Source organism: Harpia harpyja, chromosome 3 (assembly GCF_026419915.1).
Source record: "Harpia harpyja isolate bHarHar1 chromosome 3, bHarHar1 primary haplotype, whole genome shotgun sequence".
Classification (NCBI taxonomy): domain Eukaryota; kingdom Metazoa; phylum Chordata; class Aves; order Accipitriformes; family Accipitridae; genus Harpia; species Harpia harpyja.
In genome coordinates this window covers 47,528,680-47,547,144 of record NC_068942.1, presented here as the reverse complement: position 1 = coordinate 47,547,144, position 18,465 = coordinate 47,528,680, and the positions used below count along the sequence as shown (strand labels likewise).

At 37.7% G+C, this 18,465-nt stretch overlaps 1 protein-coding gene across 6 annotated transcripts in view; it reads right to left on the bottom strand.

Annotated features, from left to right (window-relative positions):
- Positions 1 to 18,465, bottom strand: part of FMN1 (formin 1) — a 209,676-nt gene that overhangs the window by 149,063 nt on the left and 42,148 nt on the right. For 4 of the 6 annotated variants that reach the window (XM_052782471.1, XM_052782469.1, XM_052782470.1 and 1 more), the window contains one exon: positions 9,980 to 10,146. In XM_052782471.1, the coding sequence (XP_052638431.1) occupies positions 9,980 to 10,146 (167 nt within the window). Of the gene's footprint in view, positions 1 to 1,014; positions 3,048 to 9,979; positions 10,147 to 18,465 lie in introns of those variants that run through there. The other 2 variants (XM_052782474.1, XM_052782475.1) reach the window with 2 other exon arrangements.

Genomic DNA, 18,465 nt, shown 5'->3' with positions numbered 1-18,465 from the left:
TCAAGATTTTTTAAAAGTTTTAAATTTTATGTAAGAATAAGAATTTGAAAGAGAGTACAACCAACATAGCAAATTAACTTAAGTAGCTTCAGTTTTAGGGTCCAATCCTACAAATTTAATTATTCAGATAATGCCCCCTTTAGCCAACCAGAACAATCTTCTGGACTGATTATTATCTGCCAAAGATGTAGCTGCAAGAATTTTGGGTTGGGGGAACCCCAACCTAAGGGTTACTCATGTAATTAAATAGTTCAAATCACACTCAAATTCATTTATCATTATGGTTCTATGAAAACTTAGCGTATATTTTTCATTTCTTAAAAATATACTAACTAAATCTCCATATGCCTAAGAATATTAACCTTGCAAATGCTTATATTAATCCATAACTTGGAGTCATCTCATTGGAATCACTGTTATACTCGGATAAGGTTAAATGCTTATCAATATTTGCTAAGCTAGAGACATGCATGTAAGAAAGAAAAAAATTACTTTAAATTCTATGTGTTGGACAAACTGAGTTGAAGTTCATCCGTAACTTCTTGTATCAGCTCTTATCATAAAATTATTCCTAAAGGTAAAATGAAATATTACTTTTAAAAATAAAAAACTCAATGAGAGAAAACAGAGTGAGATTGAGAAACTATTAAATAGTACTACAGTAAATATTTGCAGCACCAACCCAATTTAAAGCCATACTTAAAATATGGGCAACTGTTTTGTAGTGATCTTTTAAAATCAGAAACTGATTTTTAAGTTCTCGCTTCTAGTTGAAAGGCTGTAACTATCATCACTAGTTCTCACTGAATTCTCCTACAACTGCAGATGATCAAGAATTTTGACGAATTAGCCCCAAGATTTCTTCAGTTGGGAATCCAAAATTTGAGATTGCCAAAAGAAGAGGACAATTCTTACATCTTGACCTTAAGTCCCCACCAATAATTTTTACACAAGAATTATTTTTTTTTATCCATCTACTTCCAGATCTTAGGAAGAAAAAGTAGTTCAACCTACAGATTTGTCTGCTGGTCCATCCCCAGGCTTTGATTTTGACCTTTCAAATACAGCTTTCAAGGACTCTTTTTCATTTCTCATTTTGCGTTTTATGGCTTCAAGCTCTGAAGTATCTGCAGTTGTTTCTTTTTTGGGAGGCCGTGTGAATAAAGCTTTAAAGACGTCCAGTGCAGATTCTGCGGGGCTTGATTTTATTTCCTCAGAGGGAAATCGTGGTTCTGTTTTGCCGGAGGCTTTGTTCTCTTGAGCTTCATCACTGTCCTCAGTCTCCCCAGATCCCTCCCCAGAGTCCTCAGTTCTATCTTCATTCTTGGAGACGTCTATGTTTAACAAGTGCGAGAGTTGTTCCAGGAAAGTAGGACTTGCCTTAGGTTCAGCTGATTTTTTTTTAGTGGTCGAACCTGATGTAATACTGGATTTCTTAACCGGCTGTCGTAATTTAAGCAGAGCTAAATCATTCTCCCTTGGTTTAATTTCTGTAACAGTTTCCCCATCCTCTGTGGTTAGTCCCTTTTTCCTCACACGTAGTCCACTAAAGAAAGCGGGCAGCTGGAAGGTCTTCTCAGCCAGTGCTGTTTTTTGGAGCGATGTATTATCAGCTGAAGGTCTTTGTTCTTCATCTGGAAGTTCTTGAGGGCATTCCCCTGTGGCAAGCAAGTGACTGAACTGCTCGTCCATTAACATTTTGTCTTTTCCATTGGAGTCATGCTCCAGAATACCATCCAGCTCTTTTGGGAGCCGCTTAGAAACTGGTGGGTGTAACTCAATGTCATCTGTATCCACAGTGTCATCGCTGTTGCTGCACCCTTCTGATTCTGACTCTTCTTTATTTTGATTGTTATCATCCAAAGCCTCAGCAGACAATGCAGCATTATTTAGCGAGGATTCATTTGTATTGTTTTCATCGGTGTCTAGGTCCTTACGCTCTGTGTCCGATTCTGTATCACTTGTTGTATGAACCAAAGTACCTTGTACAAGAATAGCATCCTTGTCATCATTGTCAGATTCAGACAAAGAAGTCTGTACAAACCTTAAATGGTGAAGAAGTAATTCATTTTGTTCAGCTAACTCCAGTTCCAGGTCAGTTTGCCTGCCAGACATTGGGTCAGCTTGGCCACTGGTACTATTCATGCTGTGGTGATTTTCCGAGTCGTCATTACAATCATTACCATTCCTCTCATACCAGGTATTAGCATGAGTATTTATATGGGTGTGCAAAGGCTGAAATGCTTTAAGCACTGTTTCTTCTTTGCGAGCTGTGGATTCAAACTTAGTTGTAAATCCAAAAAGTGTTTTCACAGAAAATGTAGTGAAAAGATCAGGCTCGCTTTCTGCTGTGTTCTCCAGGTCGGAAAGCTCACTACAATCAGGCACCGCATTTCCTTCTTCCATGTCGCGTGAAGTACAGAATAGGTTTGCTTCTAGCAGTGCTACTAACTGCTACACCAATACTTACTCCATGCATTCAGAGAGCAGACCGAACTCACCGCTGGCACTGCAACGGGAAGGCAGCCCGCCTCTCCCGGGCCAGCCTACCCCTCCTTCCGCTTCCAGCGCCGCAGCCCAAGTGTCCGTCAGGTCTCCAGACTCTACTTCAGGAGCAGCGAAAAGACCCACCGGGGGAGGAAAAAAAAAAAAAAAAAAAGTTCTCCGCGGCGTCGGTAACTTTTTCCTTTGCACAAAGGGCTTTTTGTCACCGCAAATGTGCCAGCGCACTAATCTCGGTTGAAAATCCGACCAATGGTTCCTGCTTGGGACTCCTGCAATCCTACTGGCTGCACACCACTCGCTCCCTGCGTGCTCCGGCGCGCCGAGCAGCTCGCTCTCTCCGCAGGCCTCCGCCTTCAGGAGAGCGGGGCGCCATCCGAGGTGGCCGCTTCCTCACCGCGGTGCGCCAGCTATGAGGGCTTTTCAGCGGGAAGTGCCTGACCAAGTCTTTCGCATAGTCTTCCCAATTTGATAAAGATCCTCTTTGGCAAATCCATAATCACCGAAAAACGTCAAATGGAAACCCGAAGCGACGAACCTGCAGCTCCCAGCGCCACCGCCCGGAGCCTGTGCAGAGCACCCAGCTCCCGGCCGGCCAAAGCCAACTCTGGTGAGCGCCCCTGCAGCCGAAGAAAGCGGGGGGGGGGGAGAGAAAAAAAAAGAAAAGAGGCTTTCTTCCGATTTGCTGCAGGTTTCATCCGGAATGCAGATTCCAGCCTCCAGGGCCACGAACAAAAACCAACAGGACTGGTTTCATATTACTACTGTCCCAACTCCGCACAGCGATTTCTGTGAACTGTACACAGGTAGTTATCAAAGGCTTTCGCCACACCCAGTGACTGGACTGGGAGGTCTGTGGGTGGGCAGGGGAAACAGCCAGCGCCCAGGAATGCCGAGTTAACTGTTTACAAATCGGGCAGGCTGTCCGTCTGCACTGCGCCCAAGCTCGGATTACTTCAAACCCGAACCATCTCTGCGGACCTATTTTTTGATACCTTTCATCTATATGTATGGCCACGGTAATGCCACATGGGTGCGATTTGTTTTAGTTAATACTGGCAAAAAACACTTGAAAAAAATCAAGACTGTGTAACTCTATTATATTAACAGAAGCTGTCAGGGATAATACATATTTTTTTCATAACACGCGTATAAAGTAAGTACAAAATACTCTTAAGCACCTTTGATATTCAGTAACATTTAGGTCAGGTTCCAGTCAAAAGTCTCCACTTTTGTTCCTTTTCTTATTTTTGGAACTACAGAGTCTGCAAATCTGCAGGAATTTATATTCTTCTTAGTCCCTGACGTTTAAGAAGTTTGTTTAGTCAAGTTTCCCCATTGGTACCTTAGAAATTCAAAGATACTATTCTTTTTTTTTTTCACCCAAGTTAGAGGGTGATTCTACAGTCAGCCATTTAGCCGCGGTGAGTAATCTTAAACAAGCAACATGGGGAAAGCTGTCCTTCACAGGGAAGTCAGCTGCAGATCACACCACTGTGTCAAATTACTGAAAAACATTTAATGAAAAGCTGAATATTACAGACAACAAAAACCAACAAAGTATCCCAACACATTTAACTTCTGGTTTAATGTTTAAAAATGTAGACTGTACAAAAAGCATGTGTTTACCTTTTCAATGTATTATAAAAGATCATAAAATCAACAGCAAAAGTCATTGGTATCTCCTGCAGAAAGAAAGTTTCCTGAACATCGGACTGTAATGCTAAGGGCTTATATGAAGCTTACAGCCACCTTTTCAATTACAGGGTTGCAATGCATACCTACAGACAAAGGGCACTGGAATCATTCCCATCCTTATCTGTGATTTAATGCAGAACAATGCCTTCTTGCCTTACTGCCTGCCATTTCCTGTAGTAAGCTCTGGACTTGCTTCTCCGCTATGCTTAATCATCAGGTGCCAAGGACAGAAACGACTGACAGGACATGGCTCCCCTGGTTTTCTAGGCTTAATATAGATTAATATCACAAGAAGAAGCTCTACATAAGGAAAGAGACACAGAGTCTTTATCACTCCCTATACCGACCTACTCTTAAAATCCCTGGGTTAATAGAACAAGTGTAGAAGGGAGCTACCTCAGCACTGGTGATTTCCCCCAGGACAAGATTTCTTGAAGGCAAATCTACAGCAATTCTAAATTTCATTTTATGACAAAATAACTGGGGCAAAGTGACCCTACTGAACCAAAGTTTTCTACATTTAAATTTACATCTATTTTTATGTTCAACCACAGGACTAATTGTTCATTGTCCTGATAATTTCCATGGTTATACCTTGCATATTTGTTTATGTACCTATTTATTTGGGGTTTGGTTAACTTTTGATGGATAAATATTAAATTGTATTTTTCAAGAACAGTTTTGTTGGTCACTAACAAAAAATATACCTCTATGAACAGTTTCGTGGTTCCTTTTAAACCAAACATACTTACTCGGATTATGCCAAAATATTTATTTATCTGTTTATATTAATGACAACCCACACTTAGAATAAAACTTCTCTGTAATAATCTAGGGCCACCAAGCTGTAAAAGTCCTATGAATATTGTACATAGGCAGGTTACTGAAAATAGCCACTATCTAAGTATTTAAGATTTTAATAGTAGGTATGAAAAGTTTAGTGTAACAGTGGATTTAAAAGCAGGAAAACCATACTTGATGTCCAAACAACATCCCAACAAAATTTACAAGACAGTGATCAAATTAGTAGTGAAAAGGATGGTGTTTTGAGTGTCAGGCCAAAGTTATGCAATGTATTGAGATGCTAGAAAACCCAGAGTTGAACACTGAATAATTAAAACCTAACAAGCCTGCAGAAAACAATACTGCTCTTCATGTACCTCTTCTCTTGATAATGAGCTCTAGGAATTGAGAAGAAACTTTCAAGCTTTTTGAGCATTAGGATGAACAAAGGAACTTGTCTCTGTATCTACTCCTGGAGAAATGATCAAAAACTGGAAGACAGCCAGTCTCTCAAATTCACCATGCAGTCCATACACTCCCAGCCTCAAATAACACTTCTGTAAGGACTTGTTTCTCATAGTCTGATGATCATCCCAGTGGACAGTCCCCTGTTGAGGGACTAGATAACTGATAATGAAATACACATTGGTACTCACCCAACAGAGTGTTTCCGGGTGAAATACATATATTGATATGTGCCCTTAATATTTTATACAAGGAGATCATCACGTTGTGATGTGCAAATGAGATGGAGCCAGTTTGTTGGCAGAAGTGTTTTAATGCTGGGTGGGTCTATCTCCTAAGGGAAGTCTTTCTGAACAGGCTGTCATACTGCATCTGAAGGAAGAAACAACTTCAAAATCTCTAAAAGAAAATCAGTTAGTATAATGTTACAAGTCTTTTTACTTAATAAAACTGACAACTCTCTGGTGCCTCAGGACAGTCAATGCACTAATTATACAAAAGGACAATAATTCCTTACAGTTTAAAGCACATTTAATAATCCACACCCTTTCTGACCTACATTTCATCACAGACAGAAGTCACACCTACAACTCACGCCAGTTCTGTTCTTGAGGTGCTTAAGAGTTCCCCTGAAGAAAAAGGTTTTAAAACTAGCTTTGAAGAAAACAAGCCAGAATAAAGTGATCTAATTTTTATCACTATCATACGGCAGGGCTGAAGGCTTCCTGACCCCATATCTATTCAGATTGCCTTTTCAGATCACTGTAATAGCAACCCAGAGAAACATGAACAGGACATGAAGACACATTCTACAAAACAGCCAAGTGGCTAAACTGTATAGAAAACAAACTTTCTACTGTTTTTTCAACATAAAGAGACTTACACAAAGAAAATTTTGCATTATTTCTTGAAAATAATCATAGAATCAAAGATGCATGAATTGTGTCAGGCTTCAGAAGAGCCACTTGAAACAGCAGGCTGTGGTTGTGGCTCAGGCGGTTTGAACTGATCTGAAGCTCAGCAGACAGAGTCCTGCCCTCTGCCCTGTCCCCAGACCAACACTGTGCTGACTGATAATGATCTGAACATTCTCCTAACATTCCCCTGCTCTCCTGTCTGTCTCTCCCGCTGTTTATCTCACTTTATACTTAGTATTTTAACTCTTTAAATGCTGTAAAACAGAAAAGGCAGAGAAGATGGAGGGAAACCTGTAAGTCCTGGATTTTCATCATTATTCTCCACCTTGTTACCTCACTATAGACCATTATGCGAGCAATTTTCCTGAGGTTTGAGGATCTGTGTATCACCAACATAATCACTTTAAATGTAAGTCATTAAGTTTAGACATAGCAACAGAAACATAGATATGATAATTCTTACCAAATTTCAGATTACATGATGTTAACAGAACGAGTGGAGACCAAACACGTTTGGTGTAGGGGGCTGTAGAAATGCAATGGGGTTTTTAAGGTCTTCACCAAAATTCTGCCTGACATTGAGATAGGGACTACTTTAGAGAATTTGAAAAAAGATCATAATAGTTATATGGTTACAAAACGAGAAAGGACATTAAGAAAGCCAGTTTACTATTTTGAAGGAGTGCATATTTTATCAATAAAAGTATGGAACTGTTAGCCTGTAAAACCCATCATACAAAAACCCGATGGTAGTTCTGAGGCAGAACTGCAGCTGCAGGCTGATCTCCCGGTTAAAACAAGCAGACACACAAGTAACAAAGGGAACAGAAGATCACTGTAAACTGTGTAAGTAAACTGAGTAAGATCTTTGTGCATTAAGGCGCAAAGGCCAGTACTTAGTGTAACAAGGAACGGAGGTGGATTTTTAATCTTTTCCCTTTGTGCTTTCCTTTTCTAGGTTGCTCTCTTTTCAGCTTCTTTTCATTTCAACAGGCCTTTGCCCCCCATCTACAGTATGATATAATAAAGGTTAAACAAATAACTTTATAAAACAAAATCCACATAGTCACATCAAATAATTTACCAGCATTTCTTAAGTAATTACTAGCTATTAATAGTTATTTTAGTTGCATTTTCACATCTTATTTATGTGCTTTTTTATGAGATGAAATGCTGTATAAAGAATTGGGTAGAGTTGCATTTCTATTTTGTTTCATTGTCTTCCATATCTCTGTATCTTCTCTATGCTGGATTGTGAATGAGAATGCAGCATGGTCCCAACTAAGATTTAAAATCTAATGCAGGATGTTTTTTTCAGGCTTCTGGTACAGATTGCGCATTTGAAATTCCTGTCAGAGCAGAATTCATTCACTCTTTCCCTCATCTACTTTATCTGCCTCCTTCCAACTAATAGAAACATAGAAACATCTTTTCAATAACATAACCAAACAGTAGTATATCGCTATATGCACATATACAAATATATTATACATTCATGTAAGGATGCTCCTAATCTATAGAAAGCAGAGCTATTCAGTAAGAAGCTTTGTTTTTCACATTGTCACTATTATGAATATAACTGCATTTTAAAAGAGTGGTGCATAACTTTTTGATCAGTCAGGCTACACTTTTTCTTCCAACAGCAGGAAAGGGCCATAGATCACATGACTGGATGTAGTGCGACTGTGAGTAAATAAATTGGTCCATTTCAGTTGCTATTTCCTGGAACATCATCTTTGTTTCAGAGTTGCTCTTCAGACACGGGCACATTTTTTGACCACAGTTGTCTTGCTGTCCAGTCTGAGGAGTACACGGGGAAGACAATATCTCGGAATGGATTGCTGTCACCAGAGCAACTCATGCAGCCTATTATTGGCCATTATCTTTCTTACAAGCTGCTTATAGCAGTGCTACAGTGCAAATGGATTCTGATGGCAGCACCAGCAGCAGTCTTCTCACTACTGTTCTTTTGGCAGGTCTTCCTCCAATCCCTTGTCACACAACTGGACATGGACTCATCTTGAAGCAGAAGAAGAGTCTTTGAGATGCAAGGTCTCTGCAAGTAATTCAGCCCAGAGTTCTGTTCTGAAAGACTTTCAAGAAAGTCACAGAGAGTGACCTGCAGGATAAAGTGTCCTGGTGGGTCCCTAACAGGCCATCAGCCCACGCTGAGCACCCCTTCTTTATAGACACTGAGGCTTTTGTTCTGAATCTCTTAGAAATAGTGGAATAAATATTCTTCCTTGTTAACTACAAGGAACTGAAATAATTCCCTTTTTCATAATGCAGTTAATTAGATTTTTAGACAGAAAATGCTGCTTAAAAAAGAGTAAGAAAAATGGAAACAAACTGCATACTAATCTTAGATGTCTCTTATTTCACTCAAATTATTTTCTTAAATGGCTTTTAATTTGGAACTCCTGCTTTACACAAGAACTTTATAAATGCAGACAAAGTATCCTCATGAACTGGATTCTTGCTGTTGTAGCATAGATTTGTAGCAGTGATAACAACTTCTTTTCAATCCAGTTATTTGTCTTCATCTCAACATTTTATTACAAGGATAAACCTACACCTTCACAGTACTATAACAACATTCTAATGAATTATTTTAGGAAAAGGAGGTTAGGACAAGAAATCAATTTTATAACAAGCTCAAGAGAATAGCAACGGTGAGTGTAAGCATCATTAAAAGCATTTGAAAGATATTTCTATGTCAATTCTGGTATTTCTACCAATAGATGTCACTGTTATGCAAATTTGTGTTAGTGGTGTTTTGCACAAACTGTATTGCATAGTCTAGTCTTTAAAGCATTTTCTTTCAACTATTCCATCGTTTCTATGTTTTTTTCCTCTTCTACTACATTCTGTTCCCTTCTCCCCCCAATTTCAAAACTACTGCCAAAATGTGTCTATCTGTATGCTGGTTACTGCTCATCTCTGGGAGCCTATGAGTATTTCCAGCTAGACTAGGCTAGGCTGGGTTGAGCAAGTGTCCCACGTTGTGATTAACTCAGGCTGACATCTGAAGCTTCAGTGTCTTATATCCCAGGAAGTTTAGAAACTTTTACTGTCAAATTCATGGCCAGTCTGACTCCAGTGCCAGTTCAGCTGCTCCAAAACTCTGAGAAGCAACAGCATGGCTCCCAGCAGTCCTGGGCTGTGCACGTGCATGCACACAAACACATGCACATGTGCATGAGTACACACACTCACATACATGTTGCACACACACTGATTGCTGACTTGAATCCTCCTGGTACCTATTCTTATCCTTGTCATCTCCTAGTTGCTAGCTCCTGCAATCCATTTCCAGGAAGACAACTAATTTAAACTAAACAACCATCATGATTTTAGAAATGATGCATCATGTATCAATCTATTTATATAATTTTAAAAATTTTCTGTATCTATTGCTCTCAGGCTTAGCTGTACATAGGCACATGGACTTACAAACCATCTGGAAAACTGTATCCCATCCAAAACTTTGCAGTTCATCAGATATTTTGGAACATGGTTTTAGACATACCAGAAATAAGTGTGTACCAGAAATGTAACTGTATATAATAAATGCTTGTTGAAAACCAATATAGCATGAATAGAGTCCTACTCACATTCAGTTCCAGGCTCAAATGCAACACATTTCTGTTGATCTTCTCCTTCTCACTTGAATGAGCAAATGGGTTTGAGCGTCCCAATCTGCAATCCAAAACCCAGGTATCTTCATCTCTGTTTGCCATATCCAGCCGCCCAGTGAAGTCATCCTTTAAAGCAGACTCAGCTGGAATGCCGAAGCAAAATGAAATGAAATAAAATAATTGTATGCATCTGCAAATAAACCCCGCATATAGAAAGTTCTATATCTTTTTGAAATTCTGGTACACGCTACCAACGCATGCAGTTACAGGTCTCTTGTTTGTTTAAAACAAAACAGAATGGCATAAACAGGGTACATACTTTGTTTACACTCAGAAAAAATGTTTTTGTACTTAAATTTTGTGGGACAGATCTAGCAAAAAAAGTGGGCTGCTTGTCCTTCTCCCACACACAGACACACACTGTATGTAAGGTGCTTGAGTTTTCACCTCCTCTGCTAAGGCACTCTTACTTGCCCTCCTGAATGTGCTTGTTACACACACATATTTCAGAGATGCCTGTGAACTATAAAACTAAGCTAAGGAAGCTCGAAAGACTGATTAGACAAACCTTTTGACATTGGCTAAACACAGCCTTAGTGGGGACTGTGCCAATCCACATCAGTCCCTTACACCAAATGCATGAAAAACTGAGCCTTTACATCAGAAGTGATACTTAACACTTTACCTTGCTCTAGTAACCTTAAACATAGTATCAACCTAGTTTTGGAATGCTTTAGTTACAAACAAACAGGCATGAATTTAGTGGGAGAGGTAAGAGCAAAACCTGACAGCTAGAAGTACACACCCCTGAGTCGTGCACTACAACCAGCCACCCAGTGCTCTCCCTTCCGTTCGCAGTATCACTGGTTTATTAGTTCCCCAAAATAATGTAATAACTCTTTTTCTGCATGATAGCCTCTAATTTAGCAATGAGAAAACCAATGAATTCCACGAAGTCAGCGTGTTCTCTGAAGTGTAATGTCTGACATGATATAGGATTTATACACCTCTTTTTATATGCCCTAGGATATATACCCTCTTTCATATACACAGACGCATCCATCTTGAAACATTCTAGTGGAAAATTGAGATACTAGCACAATTCCTGGCTGCTACATATGCTAGCTTAGCATTATACAAAAAACTGCACTTACAATTTTGTAATTTATTTTTCATTTTTTGCATTTTTCCTAATTTTAAAAGACCATGTTAAAAAAGAGGCACTAGGATCAGAATCTGTAAGCCTGTTTGCTTAAATATAGGCTCATTTTCAAACCTTCTGAAAGCTTATAGCTCCAAATAATTTAGGTGCCACACAGTATCAATAAACATAGTAAAGTAAAATACTTGGTAAAATGGCCAACAATCCAAAGTACAAATCAGCTATTATTCTGTGAATAAACTCATCTTTCTTCTTATTCACACAAAATCTCAAAATGAGAACCTATCAAAAGACAGCATTTCTGCAAAAAAAAAAAATTACACATACCTTACACTTTTTGAAATTATGCACTGCATATAATATGAAACTGTATCAAGATATTAAAAAACAAGACAGCGTATTTTATGACATACTCAAGTCCAGATGTGCCATCTTTAAGATCAGGTATCTAAAGAGAGATTTGCTTTCTGACTTTCTGAATCATTGCTTTCCTGTATATTTTTATACATTCAATAAACTGTTTTTTCTTATTGGCCCTTACATCATTACATAAGTCATTCTGCTATTTAGAAAACTTTAAGTTGAGAAATACAAATATTATGCTTTGTAGTATAATAACCTGAATAAAATGTATCACTTGAATTTTGACCTCATCTTTATTGCTCCATACAATTAGCCCAGTTACCTCTGGCCACTCTACATGATTGTAACATGTGGAAATTATAAAGAAAGTTCCAGGTGACTGGAAAGAAAAAAGTAAAAATCACCATTTTTAAGGTAATTGGACATTATTTGTATCATGCTAGGAAACCTATCATGCCAGCTTTTAGCCTTTCTCCTGATTTCTGTCACATACCAATGCTACAGTTTTTGTGGGTATCTACTGACTTTACATTGTAAAAAAATTGGAATCTTGTCATACAACCTATGAAACCCATACACACTTCCATAAAACAATGTAGCATTAAAACAACATTAAAATGTGAATATACACAGTAAAACCCAGGAAATACTACCATTTTTAATTCAATGCTTTTTGGGAATCCATTTTGATTTTGTAATTACCTATTCACTTATTGCCCACCCCGCTCAGCATTACCTCCAATACTTCAAAGCTCGACTACAGCTGCTTTCTGCAGTTAGTTTGAATCCATTATTTTTATCTATGTCCCCTCTGTTTCGAGATGTCTATTCTAAGTCAGCTACTGCTAAAGAGAAAATTCCTATGTGGAAGTGAATTTTACCCATAATGTGGTTACTCTAATAATTTTCATTGATTCATAGGTGATACAGAGCTGTAGCAAGAGGCCACATTCAAAATTCCTTCTTGCAGCAGCTGGTATTTCCCATAATTAACTGTGGCACAGCTAAGAATGGTCAGCCCTGGCAAATGCTTTCTGGGCTACTAGAAAAATGAGTACCTCCCTCACCTGCAGAAATTCAGTTTTTGTCCAGGTTTAATTTTATGCACCACGATATTAATTTATGGTATTTTTGCTGTTGGCAGACTGCTCTCAAGTCTGTTACCAAGCCTCTATTCTCCACCCTCTATTCCAATTATTACTTGATGTTCTGTTATCTACAGGTTTACCCTGCTAGCTGATGACCCCCATTCTTCCCTGAACCAGTTCTCCCCTGTACACACCATTAGCATACAACCAGTTCTATGGTAAGGGACCCATCTGCCTCAGCAGACAGTGAACTGAAAGGAGAACTTTAACCATCTCCCTAACTATTCTATTTTAAGCAAATTCTTAAATACTTGGCCATATTTTTCCCTTAAGTTCACATTCTGTCAGCTCCGACAGATGGCTTTTTACTGCTACTTACACTTATCCAGGAAATAATTTTTTTTCTAAATTGGCAACCCACTGTAGTCCAAGAAGAGGAAATTTAGATTGTTTCTATAATTTCAGAGACTGTGGTTGAATTAGGTTTATTTGCTACATAAATTTATAATGAATGTTTAAAAATATCTGAGTGTGTGTTTAAAAAAAAGGTCATATATACTTTATGCATATATATGCAAACACATGTATATATCCATTCAATCAGAGGCTAAATTTAGTATGTTTTGAAACGCATATGCTTACCCTTTAGCCAACTTAACTGATTTGACAATATCTTCCCTCGCTCCCCCGAAAAAAAGGCTTCCAAGAGAGTCCAATTGCTACTCAAACTGTCTTCCGGGTTTTACAGTTTATAGGAATTAGGTAGTGCCTCCTATGAACACTGCATGTAGAAAGAAAACTGCCCAAATAGAGATTTGCTGCCATCTATTGTCCCAAGGGAATGGAAGACAGCAAAGTAAATGCAGGAAGACTTGAGTACTTAATGCTTCCTTGGCAATTTTTACCACGCAGACTTTGTGAGTATAAGTAAGCAACTTTATCTTGTCAAATTTACAGGTCAGCCAAATGAGGCACTGAAACCTCAGGGATACAGACATGGTTGTATCATCAGACTGTGGTAATAAATAGTACATCCAGGATCTCCTAAATCCTCTAGTCCTATGCTGAACCTACATAATGATAAGGTAATTACACCTGTCTTTTTTCTGTACAAATGACACATTCTTGTCATACAAAGTCTTTTAAACACAATCTCTTAAATTAGCAAACAGACATATTAGATAACATGTAATGCATTTCTATTAAGTTACCATTGTGGAATCCATAGTTCTACAGTTTCTAAGGGACATAGTATGTTTTGCCTGGGCAGCTTCTCTGTATAGAAAGCCTGTTTGTACTTTCTCAGCTGTCTTGGAAAAAGAACTTGGGGGAAAAAAAATCAGCTTCTCAAATATTTTTGTTAGTCCAAGGAATTAGGATGAGTCATAATATCCATTCCCTGTGGGAACATGGTTTGCTTAACCACAACACACTTAAGTCTGAGACCAATGTTTATGCTGTGTCTTTTTAGCTTTTGTTTCCTCATCACTGCTCATTCTATATATTAATCTTTTAATTGCACTCCATTCTTTCTAGATTGCTTTGTTATATCACACATTATAAAAATATAATGGTTACTTTTTGTATGGTGATTCCTATGTAATGTACAATTCTATTACCTATTTGATTAAATGTTACAAACATTCCTATATGTGAAGCATGAATAAAAAACCCTTATGTTAATTAGATACTTGTGTTCACTGCTTGCCTCTTGGCAGAAGTGAAAAGAAGGCAAATAAAATAAAATTTAAGTCTTTGTACACCATTTGAGAATGAGCCTCAGAATGCCAAGTTTTGTGGACCTTTAAGGTTTTTGGGGTCTTAAATTTTAGAAACAAACAAACTAAATAATAACCAAGTAGATTTATTCAGCAAGTGGACCACAAAACTGAAACAGTCTAAGCGGCAAAGTTGCTTATTTAAAGGCACCATTTTGACAGCAGAGCTGAACACTCTGAACATCAGAACTACATTTAGAGCACTTACAGTATTACTAACTGAAGACAATGACATTACTGTAGGGATTTAGCTGTTCCAAGATCTTACATCAGCAAGTCATAGCAGGCTAAACAATCTTTGGCATAATTCCTTGCCCAAATAGATTAAGCTTGACCAATGTTACTGAAAGCACTGGTGGAATGTGAGGGTAACCTCAGCTGAAAAGTCAACATATTTTTTAAGAACATGGAAATCCAAAATATGCAGATCCTACCAAAACTATTTTTTGCTGTGTGCACCTCAAATTTTATGAACCATCCCTCTTGCCTGACCTTTTTCTTTCTAAATCAAGAACCAAGCAGTAAATGCTTCCTGATTTTTCCTCTTTAAAATTTCTCTTTTCTTTTTGTTGCTACAGACACCAGTTTAATAAATCTCAATTTAAAAATAGCATTGGAAGTAGTCTCAGCAGTTTCAGTTTCTGTAGGTAGATGATACTGCACAGTTCCATGCACATGCCATCTGTGGTATCTTAGATCTGTTAGTACATAAAGACATTAATTCCCTATAAACATATAAATTCTGCACCCAATATTCCCATGCATGTAGCTGACACAGAGGACAGTAAGATTTGCTTTTCTGGAGCTAAGCTCTGTTTTGAAGTTGAAGAAATATGAATAAGTAGGGAGAAAAATAAGAAAAGCTGAAAGGGAATTAAAAAATCTAGATGGAGCCCTCCTCCTTCCCTTTTAGTTTTCCAGATTTCCTTTATGGGAAGGAAGCAAATAGAAGGAACCTGTTTGCTCTGCTAGAGACTCAAGAGAAGACTGAAAAGAAATCTTAGTATTAATACAGTTCTTTCTATTGTATTGGATAGAATGTAAAGTAGGATGCAGCTTTCTGCACAGAAAAGTGAACACTGTGCACTAGGTAGACTAATAAATCCTCTTAACATTAAGAAAATCTGTAGTTAAGTGCAAGACTAGAGAAACTGGAAAAAAATGCTAAATGCTGTATTTGGGAATGAAGCCATATGTGACTTTTTGTCATCCTTCCCCCTATTACTGATATTTCTATTTAATCTGTATTGGAGCATGAGGTGATTCATACTGTAAGCAGTTTAGCTAAATCCTTGCTGAAGATTGCCTACGTTTCCACAGTACATTTATGGAATTTTTTTTTGTGTGATGACAAGTTGTGGATTTTAAAAAGCAAATGTTAGGCCTGCTACTTGCTATACTGCTCTAACAAAGAAGCCTGAATGGCACAGTACTGAGTACAATGTTTAAATCAAATCCCTGAAAGCTGTGAGTGTAGGAACAAAGCCCTTGAGCAGCAACACCCTGCAGTGGCAGTTGAGGACTGGGGCCCTTGTAATGCTCAGAGAGCTAGAAGCTCCTGGAGTATCAATATCCAAAACAATCAACAATTTATTGTCTTTTGGCTGTGTCCTATTTCTCCAGCAAACAGTAAATACATTTTAGTACTGCTAATAATGGAAAAAATGTTTAAGTGGCTTCAAATCCATCCAACTATTAACAGAGAAATCTACTACCAAGTAAAATTAAGACCTCCCTCTCTAGCTAGCAAATAAAGATTAGTGTTTTATTCTGAAATGCGACCTCAAAGTAGGATATAGTCCCACAGCAGGAGATAAATTGTACATAGCCTTGACATGAACGTTAAAAAAAGAACAACAAAAACCAGTGAAGATAAAGCTCTCTAGCCTAGAAAATTTGAGTGTACAACCACTAAACATAGGAATGTGGAGAAAATAAAAAATATTTATTTTCTTGCAAAAAACATTTGTGCAACTTCTCAATGCAGAGTGTATCAACTGCAAGAGCATGTGATACAACTCAAAGCTTTTCAAAAAATGCTTCGGAATGGTCACAAACCTATGGAAGATTAGCAACATCTATCAAATCCTATAAATTACTTGTATAAATTTCATGTTTTTGTATTAAAATAACTTTACATTTAGACTGTTGACAATGAATTTGATTTATAATTTTTTTTATTAAGGGTTTACATTTACACTAATTTATATACTCTATACCACTTTTCTCCTCCACCTCAATCTATTTACTCTAGACAAAAAAAACCCAACCTCTAATAGAGCAAACCCTAATAGCAAAAATGAGAATACTTATCACTATCTTAATGTAAAAGAACTAGTACAGTTTGGATTAGGAAAAAAAATTTAAAGAGCAGGATCATGAGCAGAAAGATGAGAACACCATATTCAAGTTTCAGTGCTGTGCGACCATCCAACAAGTGTTTAAGAAACCTGAGGAACAGGAACTCTAGAAACAAGTAAAGAATGTATTTGCTGAATTAGGACACAGTCCTGCAAGCTACTGAGTAGTTTGACCCCATTCAGCATACTGCTTTAGCATATACTCAAATTTAACAAGCTTAGTTACACTGAGCAAATAACGAGCAGGACCTGCCTTGTCACTTTCCAGCCAAATCTTGCTTTCAGATGCAAGCGGGATGCTCTCCAAGTGTTCACAATTGGCATTATAAGCAAAGAAACAAAGATACAAAAACCCCAAGAGGACATAACACAGGAAGCAGTTGGCACTTCAGTGCAAATTCTGAATATCTTACTGTTCCCAAAGGAGTATCATGTGTCCACAGCCAAACCCCACAATTAATGTTCAGGCCAAGGTTCTGAGCTGCAATGCCAGGAACTTTTAGCAAAAGGCTCGTTTTTAATGCCAAAGAATTTCAGTGCTCATAGTAACTTCCAGATTGGGATAATACCCAAAGCAATCTAGTTAAATATCCAAGCAGCATACATTAATTATACAACATTTCCCAAGTTAGCAATTTGTGGACATACAAAAATTACATACTGCACAAGGCTTTGAAATATCTGACAATTCACATATGCTTTTGGTATTAAGCATATGCTAAATGTCTTGTGGGGTTCTAAAATAGATAATGATCATTTTCCAAAACCAGTTTACAACAACTTTTATTACCTTAAGACATTTCTATACAATCATAGTACATATCATATTTGTTATAGATTACACTCAAAGCAATTGCCAAAAACTGAAGCACTCCTAATACCATAATTCCTGTCTACTACTTGGGGAGTGTTTCACTCTGTCTTTTTACAACCGGTTTTCTGATCTGTGGCCTTAGCCAGTGAGCTAAAAGAATGTGGAGGGGGAGACTGAGGAGGAATAAATTCTTTATTCCTTATTTTGTTTAGCAAGATTTGACCTTGCAAGCAATAGTCTTCGAAAAGATTACAAACCTGTGGCTAATGCAATAAGGAGAATGAAGAAGTATATAGAAAATCCAGACAAAAAGCTACACAGCTGAAAGCTAGGAATAGAGGCTGCAAGTCCTTGACCACAATGTCAGCAGATTAAGTAAATTTACTAAGCTATTTAATGACTTAAAGTGTTTATATTACTTTTCTCATGTGCTTTTTAGAATATTTCCCCCTACCCACTGGCTCTCACTCTTCTGTTGACTACCAGAAAGACAAAGTCACCACAGACAAGATTTGGTTTGGGCATTAGGTAAGTGAAAAAGCACCACATATGTAATAAGATTGATTTTAAATAATCTACATCTTATACAATACACTTAAAAATGTTGAAAACTGCTAAAATAAGCTAAAATAAGCATTGATGCATCTATGTGCAGAGGTCACTTAGGCCACTTCTACATTGCACAAATGTTATTATATAAAGATTTTTAGTACAAGTATTAAGATTGGAATTGATGAAGTATGGATAGAAATGCGCAAAAGCACCACAAGCAACAATTAAAAGAATAGCGTGTATAGATGACCAGGGACACTACTGACAGCAACAAAACTAATTAACACTGAGTGTGTTATTCATATCTAGACCATGCTGCATATGATTCATCAGTGGAAAACTACA